Source organism: Frieseomelitta varia, unplaced genomic scaffold (assembly GCF_011392965.1).
Source record: "Frieseomelitta varia isolate USP_RPSP 00005682 unplaced genomic scaffold, Fvar_1.2 scaffold_907, whole genome shotgun sequence".
NCBI classification, from domain to species: Eukaryota; Metazoa; Arthropoda; class Insecta; order Hymenoptera; family Apidae; genus Frieseomelitta; species Frieseomelitta varia.
In genome coordinates this window covers 12,899-24,810 of record NW_025110709.1, presented here as the reverse complement: position 1 = coordinate 24,810, position 11,912 = coordinate 12,899, and the positions used below count along the sequence as shown (strand labels likewise).

Below are 11,912 nucleotides of genomic sequence, written 5' to 3'. Positions count from 1 at the left end.
GAAAGTGATGATGGAACTTTAATATTTTTGTCGATATTTTTATGAATATTCTTATAATTGGATATTATTTAATCTAGAGAAATTTTTTTCGGAACGAAATAGTTAAGAGAACACAATAATCTGGCATTCACTATGCAAGAATTAATATAAAATATGGATTTGTAGAATGATTTTATAAAATAAATTATATTATTGACGTATATTCGAAGGAATTGCAGTTCGTCCAAATCGTTCGAGAGCTTGCATTGAATTTTTTGCATTAAATTGCAAAGTCTCTCCTGCTAATGATTGTTTTGTTTGACTTAAGGCAGTCTTATTTCTTCTAGGAACCGTAGTTCTCTACACTCCGTGTTTATATCTCACTGTCACATGGATTCTGAAGTATACTACAGAATTTCTTTACAATTTTGTCAAAAATTTAATGACATATTTTAACATACTTTATTGAAATTTACACGAAATCAAAATGATACATTCTCATTGAATACTACTCATTCACATTCTCTTTCTGATTGCCTTCATTGTGATCATGCAGAATGACAAATGAAAATTACATTAATGGGACAGTTTAAGATTTCCTGACGAAAGCATAGTTGTCAAATCTGAAAATTTGACATGGAATAGGCTGCACGATCTTTGTTTCAGAGTCTTACAAAGTATTCACTTCAGCTCGATCAAAATTATCCGATCCGATTCAACTTCAAAATGTTAAATATTCACACTTGGGTAATTTAAACAAATTTTTAAAATAATTAAAAATACAAGTTGTATAAAATCGTGGAAAAAATCATGTAAAACTTTACTTGAATTCATTTTAAAATATAGCACTTTTGCTTTGATTTGTGGCAATAATTTTACAATTTTACAATTCCCGTTTATAACAAAATGTATATTTTCTTGCTAAACTGAAGACGGACTGTCGCCTGACTTTGTGCACTCGTTCGGGTATCTTCCTCGGTCCAACCCTTATCTGGATACCCTAGCTCGGTTTACAGGCGTCGGTTATAAACATTAGAATCGACCCATGGTCCTTACCTTCGAGTGGCCTCTTCTACGAAATAGGCGAGGAAGTTTTCCCAGGCCTAGGAACGGGCTGCGTGGCTAATATTCGTTCACATTCGTCCATACTGACATAGCCGTCGCCTTCGACGCGCTGTACAATTATACCTCCTGTAACATAGTTAACAGATACCTGACTTAGTACTACCCTCCATGATCCAAGGGTGCTTGTCCAACTCGAGCCTCGACCATCTCGAAGTGATCAGTTCCGAGACATCATCGTGGCTAGATCTTTGGACAATCACCGGCCTACATCATCAGAATAAAGACACAGCAGTCGATTTCAGACTAGGCTTACTTCTCTGTAGATTGAACGAGTCGATCCGATCGTCTGTCCCTTTTCGACCAACAGCCTGGTCTCCAGCTTCGTCAGCGTGTACTTATCGGCCGCAGGGACGACCAACCACTTCAATTTCGTACTGGGCTCGATCCTGGTCCCGGCCTACGCACAGACCTTTCCAGCATAAGACTGACCACATCTTGCACCTGGGAAGCCTGAACTCGACCCTGGTCCCGGCCTACGCACAGGCTTCCTTTCCAGTGTAAGACGGACCACGTCTTACGCCTAGGAAGCCTGAACTCGGCCCTGATCTTACAATCGTTCGTCCCCTCACCTTAATTATCGGGTGGCATCAAAGGTAACCCATCTTTTCATGGCGTCGACTGCTACCACTGTGCGTCTGTTTGGTGACTTCTTTAAATCCCTCAAATCCTGCAACTCGTACCGATCGTTAGGTAGCACAGCCGTCACGTTGAAGGATCCCTTTGCCACCGCCGTCACGGTCCTGCTTTCACCAGTTGCCGCCGGGCTGGTCGTGAACGTAACGACGTCACCCGGGTCATATTTCGGAGGCTTATACCTCCGCATATCGAACCTCTTCTTCTGACCTTGTTGCTCTGCATCCGTGGCCCTTTTTGCCTCGTCCCGAGATACCTTTAAATCTATCTGATCTAAAGTGTCTTGGATCTGCGCCAACAACCTAGCGTCCGCCATGCTACGCGGCTGGTACCCAAACAAAAGTTGCGTCGGCGATTTCCGCGTAGTTCGATTAACAGAGCAGTTAATCGCACTCTGGACCCTTTTGACGTCATTGTCCCAAAGTTCCTCTGCCTTGCCGGCGCAGGTAGCTGCGATTGAACTCAGGACTGTGCGATTCATCCACTCGCATTGTCCGTTCGCCCGTGGTGTAGCCACTGCGTTTAGCACGTGTTTGACGCTGTGCTCGAAACGTTCCGAAAGTGCGGGACGTAAACGCGGATCCCCTGTCGGTCACGATGCGGGATTGGTACTCCGAAGATTGCTATCAGTTGACTCAGCGACTTCAAAACACTCCTCACGGACGTGTCCCGGACCGGCTCGAGCACGCAAAACTTCGTAAACCCATCGACAATGACAAGAATCTGTGTATTCTTTTTGCGACTACGAACGAACAGCTCCACGTGATCTAGGCGTGTGAAACGGTACTGCGACCTTCTCTATAGGGTGTAATAGTCCCGGCTTTCGACCGCTCCGAGACTCATAATATAGGCAGTTAAGGCACGACCGGACATATTTCGAAATAAATTTCCGCATACCTTTAAACCAATAGTTTTCCTGCACTATACTTAGCGTCTTTTCCAGCCCGAAATGGCCTTGTTCATCGTGGCAGTACCGGACTACGTTGAAACGTGACATTTTTGGGACGACCCATTTATTCCCCGCCTTGGTTTTCCGAAATAGCACATCCGACTTTAAATTATACTTATCGAAGTATTGCTTTGTGGATGGCTGTCGCCTGCCTCTAGTATCCTTCGTATAACTTTCGGATCTTGGACCTGTGCGACCTTTATCCACTCTGCATCCACCGGTTATCTACAGCAATCCACCGGTTTGCGGCTCAAATAATCGACGTGTGCCAATTTCCCTCCCGGATAAACAATGTCGAAGTCTTTAGTGTTTTAGGTAACGTTTATTTAACCAACGTACTTACAAAGATTGTACAACAACGGACTTGTCGTCCAAACACTAATAACAACAAAATGATACTTGTGAGTGGAGCAGTGCACAGGCAGCACGGTGGAGACATACTTTCTAGCGTGGACCTCGGTATCGAAGAACTAAGAATTAGTGATGCGTTGGAGTCGGGTCTTATATACCCCCGACTCTTTTGTGTCTTTTCCACGTCGAAGAGTCTGGAAGTTGTTTGCTTAATTGGGAACTGCACGGTCAGGGCCATAAGGGTTTTTTTTTTTGGCAATTACCTCATGGCCTTAACGGTACTGAGTCCCAGGGTCCACGTCGTTGAAAGCGACATATTTATTGTATTAGTTATGGTACTGCCTGGGTCCCCTACAAAGTCGTAGTCTTGTAAATAGACCCACCAGCGGGGCTGAATGCCCTTTTTCAATGTAGTAGCTCGGATTGCACTGCAATCAGTGACTACTTTAAACCTAATACCCAGGAGATACACTCTGAACACCTTTTAATGCAGTAAAAACGGCCAACGTTCCCAAGTCGTAGGAGATACTTTTGTTCTTCCGGGGTAGTCTTGCGGCTATAGTAGGCGACTATTCTCTTCCCGGATTCGTGAGTCTGAAACAGTATCGTTCCCAAACCGATCGCGCTTGCGTTCGTGTGCACCTCGGTCTCGAGTTTCGGATCGTAAATTGCTAGAACGGGCCTATCGGCCAATATTTTTTTAATTTTCTGCTCGCACCGCGGCAGATTCTAATGGGCTCCAGCTCCAGCAAGCATCCTTGCTTAATAGTTTCGTCAGCGGATACACTTTCCGCGCGAAATCCTGAATAAACCTACGAAAGTAGCCCGCGAGTCCCAAAAACTGCCTAACCTGTTTCACGGTTTGCGGATCCGAAGTCCGCAAAACGGCTTCAATCTTTTCTCTTCCCTTCTTTGGAAATCTCCCGTCCTAAATAATTAATCCTTCTCTGGAAGAAACTGCGTTTCTTCAAGTTCACCGTTAATTTATTTACCCGAAAAGCTACTTTTTCTAATTGCGTAAAGGCTTCATCTAAATTCATCGATGGTATTAGAGCATCGTCTACGTAAACGAGGGCAAGATCCTTGAGCATTCTCATAATCATTGCTTGGAAGACAGGTGGAGCGTTCGCTAGTCCAAATGGCATGCGTAGGAACTCCCATTGTCCGTCCGGCGTAACGAATGCCGCTTTTTCCACCGAATCGGGGTGCATGGGGATCTGATAGAACCCGGACTTTAAACCCAGCGAGGTAAACATCTCTTTGTTACAAAGCTGGTCTATTTGGTCCTCGATAATTGGCAGTGGGAATTTAATAATTTTAGTCTTTCTGTTAATGGTCCTATAATCTACCGCCATATGAATTTCCCCGTTCCTCTTCCGAACGAGCACTACCGAGCTACTGTATGGCGAAGTGCTCTCCCGAATAATGCCGTTGTTCTGCAAATCTTTCTCCCTGTCGCTCTTTGACAACCGATAAAGTTTATGATAAACCGGTTCGTCGTCCTTCAATTCGATTTTCATCTGTGCCGCGGATGTTCTGCCTAGCTCGCGAAAATTCAAAGAAATGCAGTCTCGGTAGTCATTGAGAAGTTTTGCTAGGCGCGCCCTATCCTTTTTGTCCAGTTCTCCGCAATGGATATCGTTAATTTCGATCGCTTTCCTCTCGTCGACGTTCACCACATTAACTTCCAATTTATTATCCCGTTTATTTAATCGATTAAGCGTGAAACGTCACCCCGGTTGCGTCAGATATCGCCTGTACTCCTGGCTTGCTCAAAATATCACGATGATGGCCTCTTTCGACAACTGGTCGTCAGGATCGATTAAGACACTTAACATTAGTGGAATATCGTCGATCCTGAGCGAGCCAGAGGTACGACCAGGGAATGACTAAAACCGGACAGCGTTGTATCCGTTCTTTTGAATGTTTCAAAGTTTCAGCCGTTGAGCAATGCTTCCTCTAACGAGCGAGCAACCACTACCCAGATCTACCGTGCACAGCATTTCTTTTTCCCCTAGGATACATTTCTTTGGTGGTTTGTTTACCTCGCTAGACCCTATCCTAAGCACTTGAGCCGGAGCAGCCTCGCTGTCTGCCCGGTCCGACGAAGTTGCCCTCATTCTATACCTTCTGTTTCTTAAAACATTGTCTTTCCATATGACCCGTTTTGCCACAATATCTACATCTCGTCAAATTCGGCCTATCCATCGCGTTCGGGACGCTCCTCTTACCCTTCTTCCAGTCGATTTTTCGGTCGTCTTTAACATTATTCCTCCTCGGATTCGCGATAACCGTGCAATTAGCTCTTTTATGCTCCAATCTCCCACAACGATAACATGTCGCCTCTCTGTCTACCCGTCTGCCTTTATCTTTTGCCCCTTCCGGACCTGTTATTTTCTTTCCCTCCTTGATTTCCCTCGAATGTCCAGCCTGTTCTACCGCGAACGATTCCAAACAGCGCGTAAGCTCGGGAATTGTTTCCTTGTTTGCCGCCGTTAAACTCATTCTAATTTGTTTATCGTGTATCCCGTGGACAATATATTCTACTATTTTTTTTTCGGGAACGTCTAGATTTAGTCTATTTATTCTCGAAATTTTTTCAAAGCAGTACGCGATGAGACTTTGGCCCGGGGTACTTCTGTACGAACTTGCGTCGTCCAACAGCTTCCCAAAGTTCTCCTCCCCCGAAAATTGCCGGACAATCGCGCTCGACAAATCAGCCCAAGTTAGCGGGCAGCTTTTGAACCCGTCGTACCACCTCCTCGCGATGCTGTGAAGCTTAATCATCGCGAAATAGACCTTGTCGGTATCCTCCCAGTGAAATACTTTAGAAAATTCATCAATCTTCCTTAACCACTCTAACACGGATATACCCTCAACTTCCCAATCAAATTCCGGTAAAACTCGTTCGTTCGCAACACGTTTTGCCTGACTCGAGCCCATTCGGATAGCCTCCGTCAACGCCGAAGTCAACTTAGCAAATTCGGACTCACCGGACATCCGTGTACCATCATCTCTGCTCACGGTCGATCTATCCTTTGACCGTCGTTCTCTCGAATGGCTCCTGCTCGGTGACCTCTCGCCTCTTCTCCACCTTTCGGTACTCCTCGACGCCTCCTCTCGCCGAACTTTGCGGTCCCTTGGGGTATGGGATCGGCGATAATCGTATCTCCTCGATTCCCTCTCCCGATAGTAGTTCTCCGAACTATTGGATCGGCTCCTGGATCGAGACGGAGACGATCTCGCTCGCATATCCGCTTCATGCAACGCCTTCGATCTCCGCTCATGATCACGTTTCCTCGACTGCTTCGGCATCGCACTGACACTTGCAACACTGCACCGTACCTATCTCGTACACGCCGCCCGCACTAAAGTTTTTCTAGTGGCGTAAAGTTGGTAATCCCACTTCTGATATGTAGGCAATAATTTTACAATGGAATTCCCGTTTATAACAAAGTGTATAGTTGCTAATCTGAAGACTGACTCCGACGTGCGATCTCGGTGACGTTCTGCCGACCGAATGTCGCCTGGCTTCGTGTACTCGTTCAGGTATCCAACCCTCGTCCGGATACCCTACCTCGGTTTTACAGGCGTCGGTCATAAACATTAGAATCGGCCCATAGTCCTTAATCTCGAGTGGCCTCTCCTACCAAATAGGCGAGGAAGTCTCCCCACGCCTAGGAAAGGGCGGCATGGTTAACATTCGCTCACATATGGTAGTCAGTCATCAATTGTTAATCAAAATAATTTTAGGAAATAATTTAGTTAGCTAAAAATTATTTTTAAAAACAATGAAATATAAATAATTATATATTTAAAATGTGTATTAATATTAAAATATGGATACAGCTCTTTGTGATACATAGATGCATAATATAAAACGGAATAGTTTCAAATAATTTCAAATAGATTTTTTGTAACGGAATTTGGAGGCACGGACGAAGTACAATATGCATGTATGTATTTACAGTGTTGTCAAACTTTCAATATCGAAGTGTGAAGCGCTAATAAATGTGATCAATCATTCTGCTATATATCACAAAGAGCCCGATCCATATTTATCACAACTTTTTCTAATACATGGAAAATTAAAATTTTAAAATTATTAATACATGATTTTATTTATAAATGATTTATATATTGTGTTAAACATTCTTAAAAAAATTTTTTAATTAACTAAATTTTCAACTATTTTAAATTATTATTAATATTAAAATATTAAAATTATCATTTACATATTCCTTATATTACATATTAAAATTCACGTTAAATTATTAACAATTTTATTATAACTATGCAGTGCATAAATTATGACAAATAACAAATTCTATAATTCATTAGTTGAAAATTACGTTTATTGATCAAAATATTATTCGAAATTTTTCTATAAACTACTTTGCCTGTCAGTATTATGATAATAACAAAACTTTGTTATTTATTTAATATAAATCTTTAATAATTCATAAAGATTTAATGAAAAATACAAACATATCTACGGAATATATTCTTATCCGTGTTTCGACCAATGTTGAATGTGTTTACAAATTTGGTACAAAGGGGCACATTATGTTGTGTAAATTATATTTTTGCAGATCAAGAAATGGGGGGAAAACTTATATTTTACAATTTCATAAAGCTTCATTAGAATAAGACAGATTTTTCATTTTTCACAGATATTTTCGTTTGATAAAGTATTAAAGTCCAAAGAAGCTACAAAAAATATTAATGAAACTTACGTCGAAATCTTGAATATCTGTAAATGCCAACGGTGGTTCAAACAATTTAGAAACGGCGACCGAAATCTTAAGAATAAGCCGAAATCTGGAAAACCACGAACAATCGATGACGATGTTTTGAAATTGGTGGAATCAGATCCATGCAAAACCATTAAGAAATTGTCGCAGGATATCGGCTGTCTCTGCTCGACTGTAAAACATCATTTAAAAAGACAGGCAGGCAGGGGGGTCACGCCGTCCGCTTTAGATCAGCGAGTCACTATTTGTTCTTTGCTGCTGACCAGGCATAAAACAGATCCGTTTCTGAAAAGAATTGTTACCGCAGACGAAAAATGGATACTTTACAGCAATCCACTTAAAAAAAAACCGGTTTAAACACTTCAACCATCTTTGACATTAAAAAAGATTCTTTTATGTATTTGGTGGGATATTTCGAGTGTGATTTATTATGATTTATTAAAACCTGGTCAGTTTATCACAGCAGAGATTTACTGTTGCCAATTGATGAAAGATTAAAGGCGGAATTATTAAAAAAACGATCCGTCCTGGTGAATAAACAACGATGCATCTTGTAACAAGACAATGCGAGGCCGCATGCAGCGAGAATTTAAGATTTCGGTCGCCGTTTTTAAATTGTTTGAACCACCGTTGCCATTTATAGATATTCAACATTTATAGATATTCAAGATTTCCCGTAAGTTTCATTAACATTTTTGATAGCTTCTTTGGGTTTTAATACTTTATCAAACAAAAATAACAAAACACCGCAATTGCACCTCTTCGATCTTTGGCCTTAACATTTTTACTATCTGTAAAAATAAAAAAAATGAAATAAAAACAGTAACAGTATGAACAGAGCTTCAAAATAATATTAACGTACTTAATCGGCGAGGTTGCACGACATTGGTTTCAAAATGACACACAAAAAAACGACATTACTTTTCACTTTACCTGATACAATATTAAGTTTAGTTTTCTCTAGTTTTACGTATGTAGATATTATAAGTGTATGAACACTTTTGTGGCTTTATATTTTACATTTTTATATTTGACGTTTTTTTGTTAATAAGTTTAATAAACAATGTTATTTCTTTAACATGTGTCTGAATTGAATTAACACACAATTTTATGCAAAAAAGAAATAGCTTAAATTACTATATTTATTATAATAATTAAAAGTTATGAGGTATATGAAGACTTTTGTGACTGACTGCATATCTTTCTCTGATTTGTACTTTTGTTCTTGAAGTAACGATGGCTCCGAACTTAAAGATGGCTCACAGCGCTGATGAATTCCTAACAAACTACAGTAGGGACTACCGTATCCGAACTAATAAGGAGACAAAAGTGGCCGGATAGTGGAATTTTCGGATAATAGAACAATCACTTTCTTTTGCATTAAACTTCATTTATTCAGGTAGAAATGAACTGTTCAGTCTTGCCGAACACAATGGGGATGAAAATCGTACCGCAAAGGACAAACTCATCGAGCCAGGGAAAGCAACTTGATAACTTCTAATTTCTCGACGGCAGGAATCTCTCGTGACCATATTTCATGTCCTTCGTTACTTTGTATCTTCTATTGTAGTCGTACCGGACTACCAATTCCAAGGCTCGGTAAGTTTTTTCATCGCAATGGTCCCCATCATAAACGAATTCGAAGAGGAGATGTGAAAAATAAGTTCATCGCGCCAAGAATAAAACTTTCATATTCACTTCCTTCGATCGGATGCCGAAGGAGCAGGACGTCCAAATACTATCTGTGTTGTACCCACAATAAGCCACACAAGTGCACACAGGCACTTTTTATTTTATTCGTGTTCATTATAATGTAAAAAAATCATGAGAAAAATTGTCTTATAGAATCAATCATGGGAACACATGATAAACCAATTAGAAAAATTGAATATCGTGCTGCAGTAAATGCAATATTAACTGGTGGATGGAATGCAGCAGTGAGTTGTGGGATCCTAGAACACCCACTTGTGTAGGTAGTTATTTACAACCTGATGTTGTTCTTGCTTTATCTGTATGTGGAGACAAGTTTGTAGTAGGTACTGCCAAACGCAAAGTTTGTATTTGGGATTTGAGAAATATGGCTGGTATGTTTCAAAGACGAGAAAGCAGTTTGAAACATCAAACGCGTTGTATTAAAGGTTTTCCTAATGAACAGGTAGGTTTGATATTTTAAAAATTAAATAAATTAAAGCGTTATATAGACAATGTTTTGATTTAATTTAACATTAATGTTAAATTTTATTTATTTTTAAATCTTAATAATTTTTAGGGATATGTTCTTAGTAGTATAGAGGGCCGTGTTGCTGTTGAATATTTGGATACAACGTCAGAAGCACAGAAAAAGAAATATGCTTTCAAATGCTATAGGATAAAGAAAAATAATGTGGAACATATATATCCAGTGCTATTAGTTTTCATTCAACTTATAATACATTTGCAACTGGTGGTTCAGATGGTTATGTTGAATACTTGGGATGGTTTTAACAAAAAACGTTAATGCCAGTTTCACAGATATAACGCTGGTGTTGCTGCACTTAGTTTTAGCCATGATGGTTCTGTACTTGCTATAGGGGTCTCATATTCTATACAACGTATAGAAGATATATCTTTAAATTAAATTAAGTCAATTATAAACTTTATCTTATAATAGGAATGATTAGATTTTGCTAGTATGACTGAAGTTGTTTCTAAACATAAATTTCAATATTCAATAAATAATTTTTATTGATATGAATAAGAAAATCTGATTATAAATATATTATTATATTACATAAAGACAATATTTACATTTTTTATTCATTTTCATTTATGTGTTTTGATTTCTTCCTTTTCTTCTTTACTGACTCTTCAGCCTCTTCTCCTATTCTATTCTCAACAAATTCATTTTTGTTTCCATTTTCTAAAATTTCTCTTTTCCTTTTTTTATCTTTTTTCTTTTTCTTTTTGGATGATTCTTGTTCCACATTCGCTGTTAGTTGCACTTCTTCTAAAGCTTCTTTCATTACAACAATATTTTTCTTAGGTACTTCTCCAGTTTCACAAAATTTTAATCTATCTTCCACTTGTTGTCGTAATTTTTCACCAAATATATTAGTTGGTTTATCAATAAAACAGTCAATTCTTGATGCTACAGAACACTTATTCGCAAGATATCTTGAAATTCTACCCTTATTTCTTGTACCTGCCCGAGCAATAAACGACGAATGGAACAGCAGTCCATATTTTGGAGTGTTACCTCTAGTTTTCAAGGCTCTAAATAAGGCTTTTTCTGCACCTAATATTTGTACAGTAGAAGCAGGATATTTCGCTAAATTTGTAAGAGATCCAGCATGTGCTATTAATCTGGCTCCTACTTGGTCACCTATTAATGTAGCCAAATTTGGCGCAATTCCTGTCATTTTAAGTCTTAAATATTCTGCTAATCGTTTCCTGTGATCAGCCAAAGAACTAACACGAGTTGCAAACATTTCAATATTAAGAAGATCAATAGGACTGATATCCATTCCCATAGATGATTTGGATGCATCCATAATTGCTTGAGCTTTCGCAGTGTCCATAACAATTTGTTCTAGGGCTTCTAATTTTTCATCTGTAAATTCTTTTCTGTTTTTTATTAATCTTGCAACTTTGGCATACATATGATTCTCAGGAACTATTTTTACAAGCTCTGGAAAATGATAACTGTACCATTCTCTGTAATTAATACACATATAATTAATAAACTGAGTACTTTATACTTATGATTATATATATGTATTTATTTTAATAATTACCTTATTCGCATACAAAATGTATTAATATCCTTGTCCAACTGATCTAATAGAGCTATGCTTTGTATGATCATGTTATCCACACGATTGACATTAAATTTAATTTGAGCTCTAGAATAACTATGGCCAAGTCCAAGTTGAGCGATTCCAGAACTTTTAGCAGTGAAATGTTTTACTAAATTATGGAAATGAAGTTTTATTCCTCTAAGAATTTCTGGAATGACACCAGCATGATCACATTTTATATCTAACGCTTCATTAATACTAGCGCCAAGTTTTGGATCTGATACTCCAAGCACAACTTTGTCTTTTTTTCCAGATTTTGGTATACATGAATCTAAAAACAGCTGT

The 11,912-nt window shown here is 39.1% G+C and overlaps 2 protein-coding genes and 1 pseudogene across 2 annotated transcripts in view; 1 reads left to right on the top strand and 2 right to left on the bottom strand.

The window, feature by feature from the left end:
* Positions 1 to 11,912, bottom strand: part of LOC122537402 (nucleolar protein 56-like) — a gene marked incomplete at its 5' end in the record, with an annotated part of 25,887 nt that overhangs the window by 2,776 nt on the left and 11,199 nt on the right. The gene's annotated exons all lie outside the window — the stretch shown is intronic.
* On the top strand, positions 7,563 to 10,435 carry LOC122537401 (annotated as a pseudogene).
* The window catches only part of LOC122537408 (nucleolar protein 56-like), a 2,511-nt gene continuing 1,167 nt past the window's right edge, over positions 10,569 to 11,912 (bottom strand). The window contains exons 2-3 of the mRNA XM_043670538.1: positions 11,565 to 11,908; positions 10,569 to 11,484 (exon numbers count right to left, since the gene is read on the bottom strand). Coding sequence (XP_043526473.1) covers positions 10,584 to 11,484; positions 11,565 to 11,908 — 1,245 coding nt within the window. The 3' untranslated portion in view covers positions 10,569 to 10,583. The remainder of the gene's footprint in view (positions 11,485 to 11,564; positions 11,909 to 11,912) is intronic.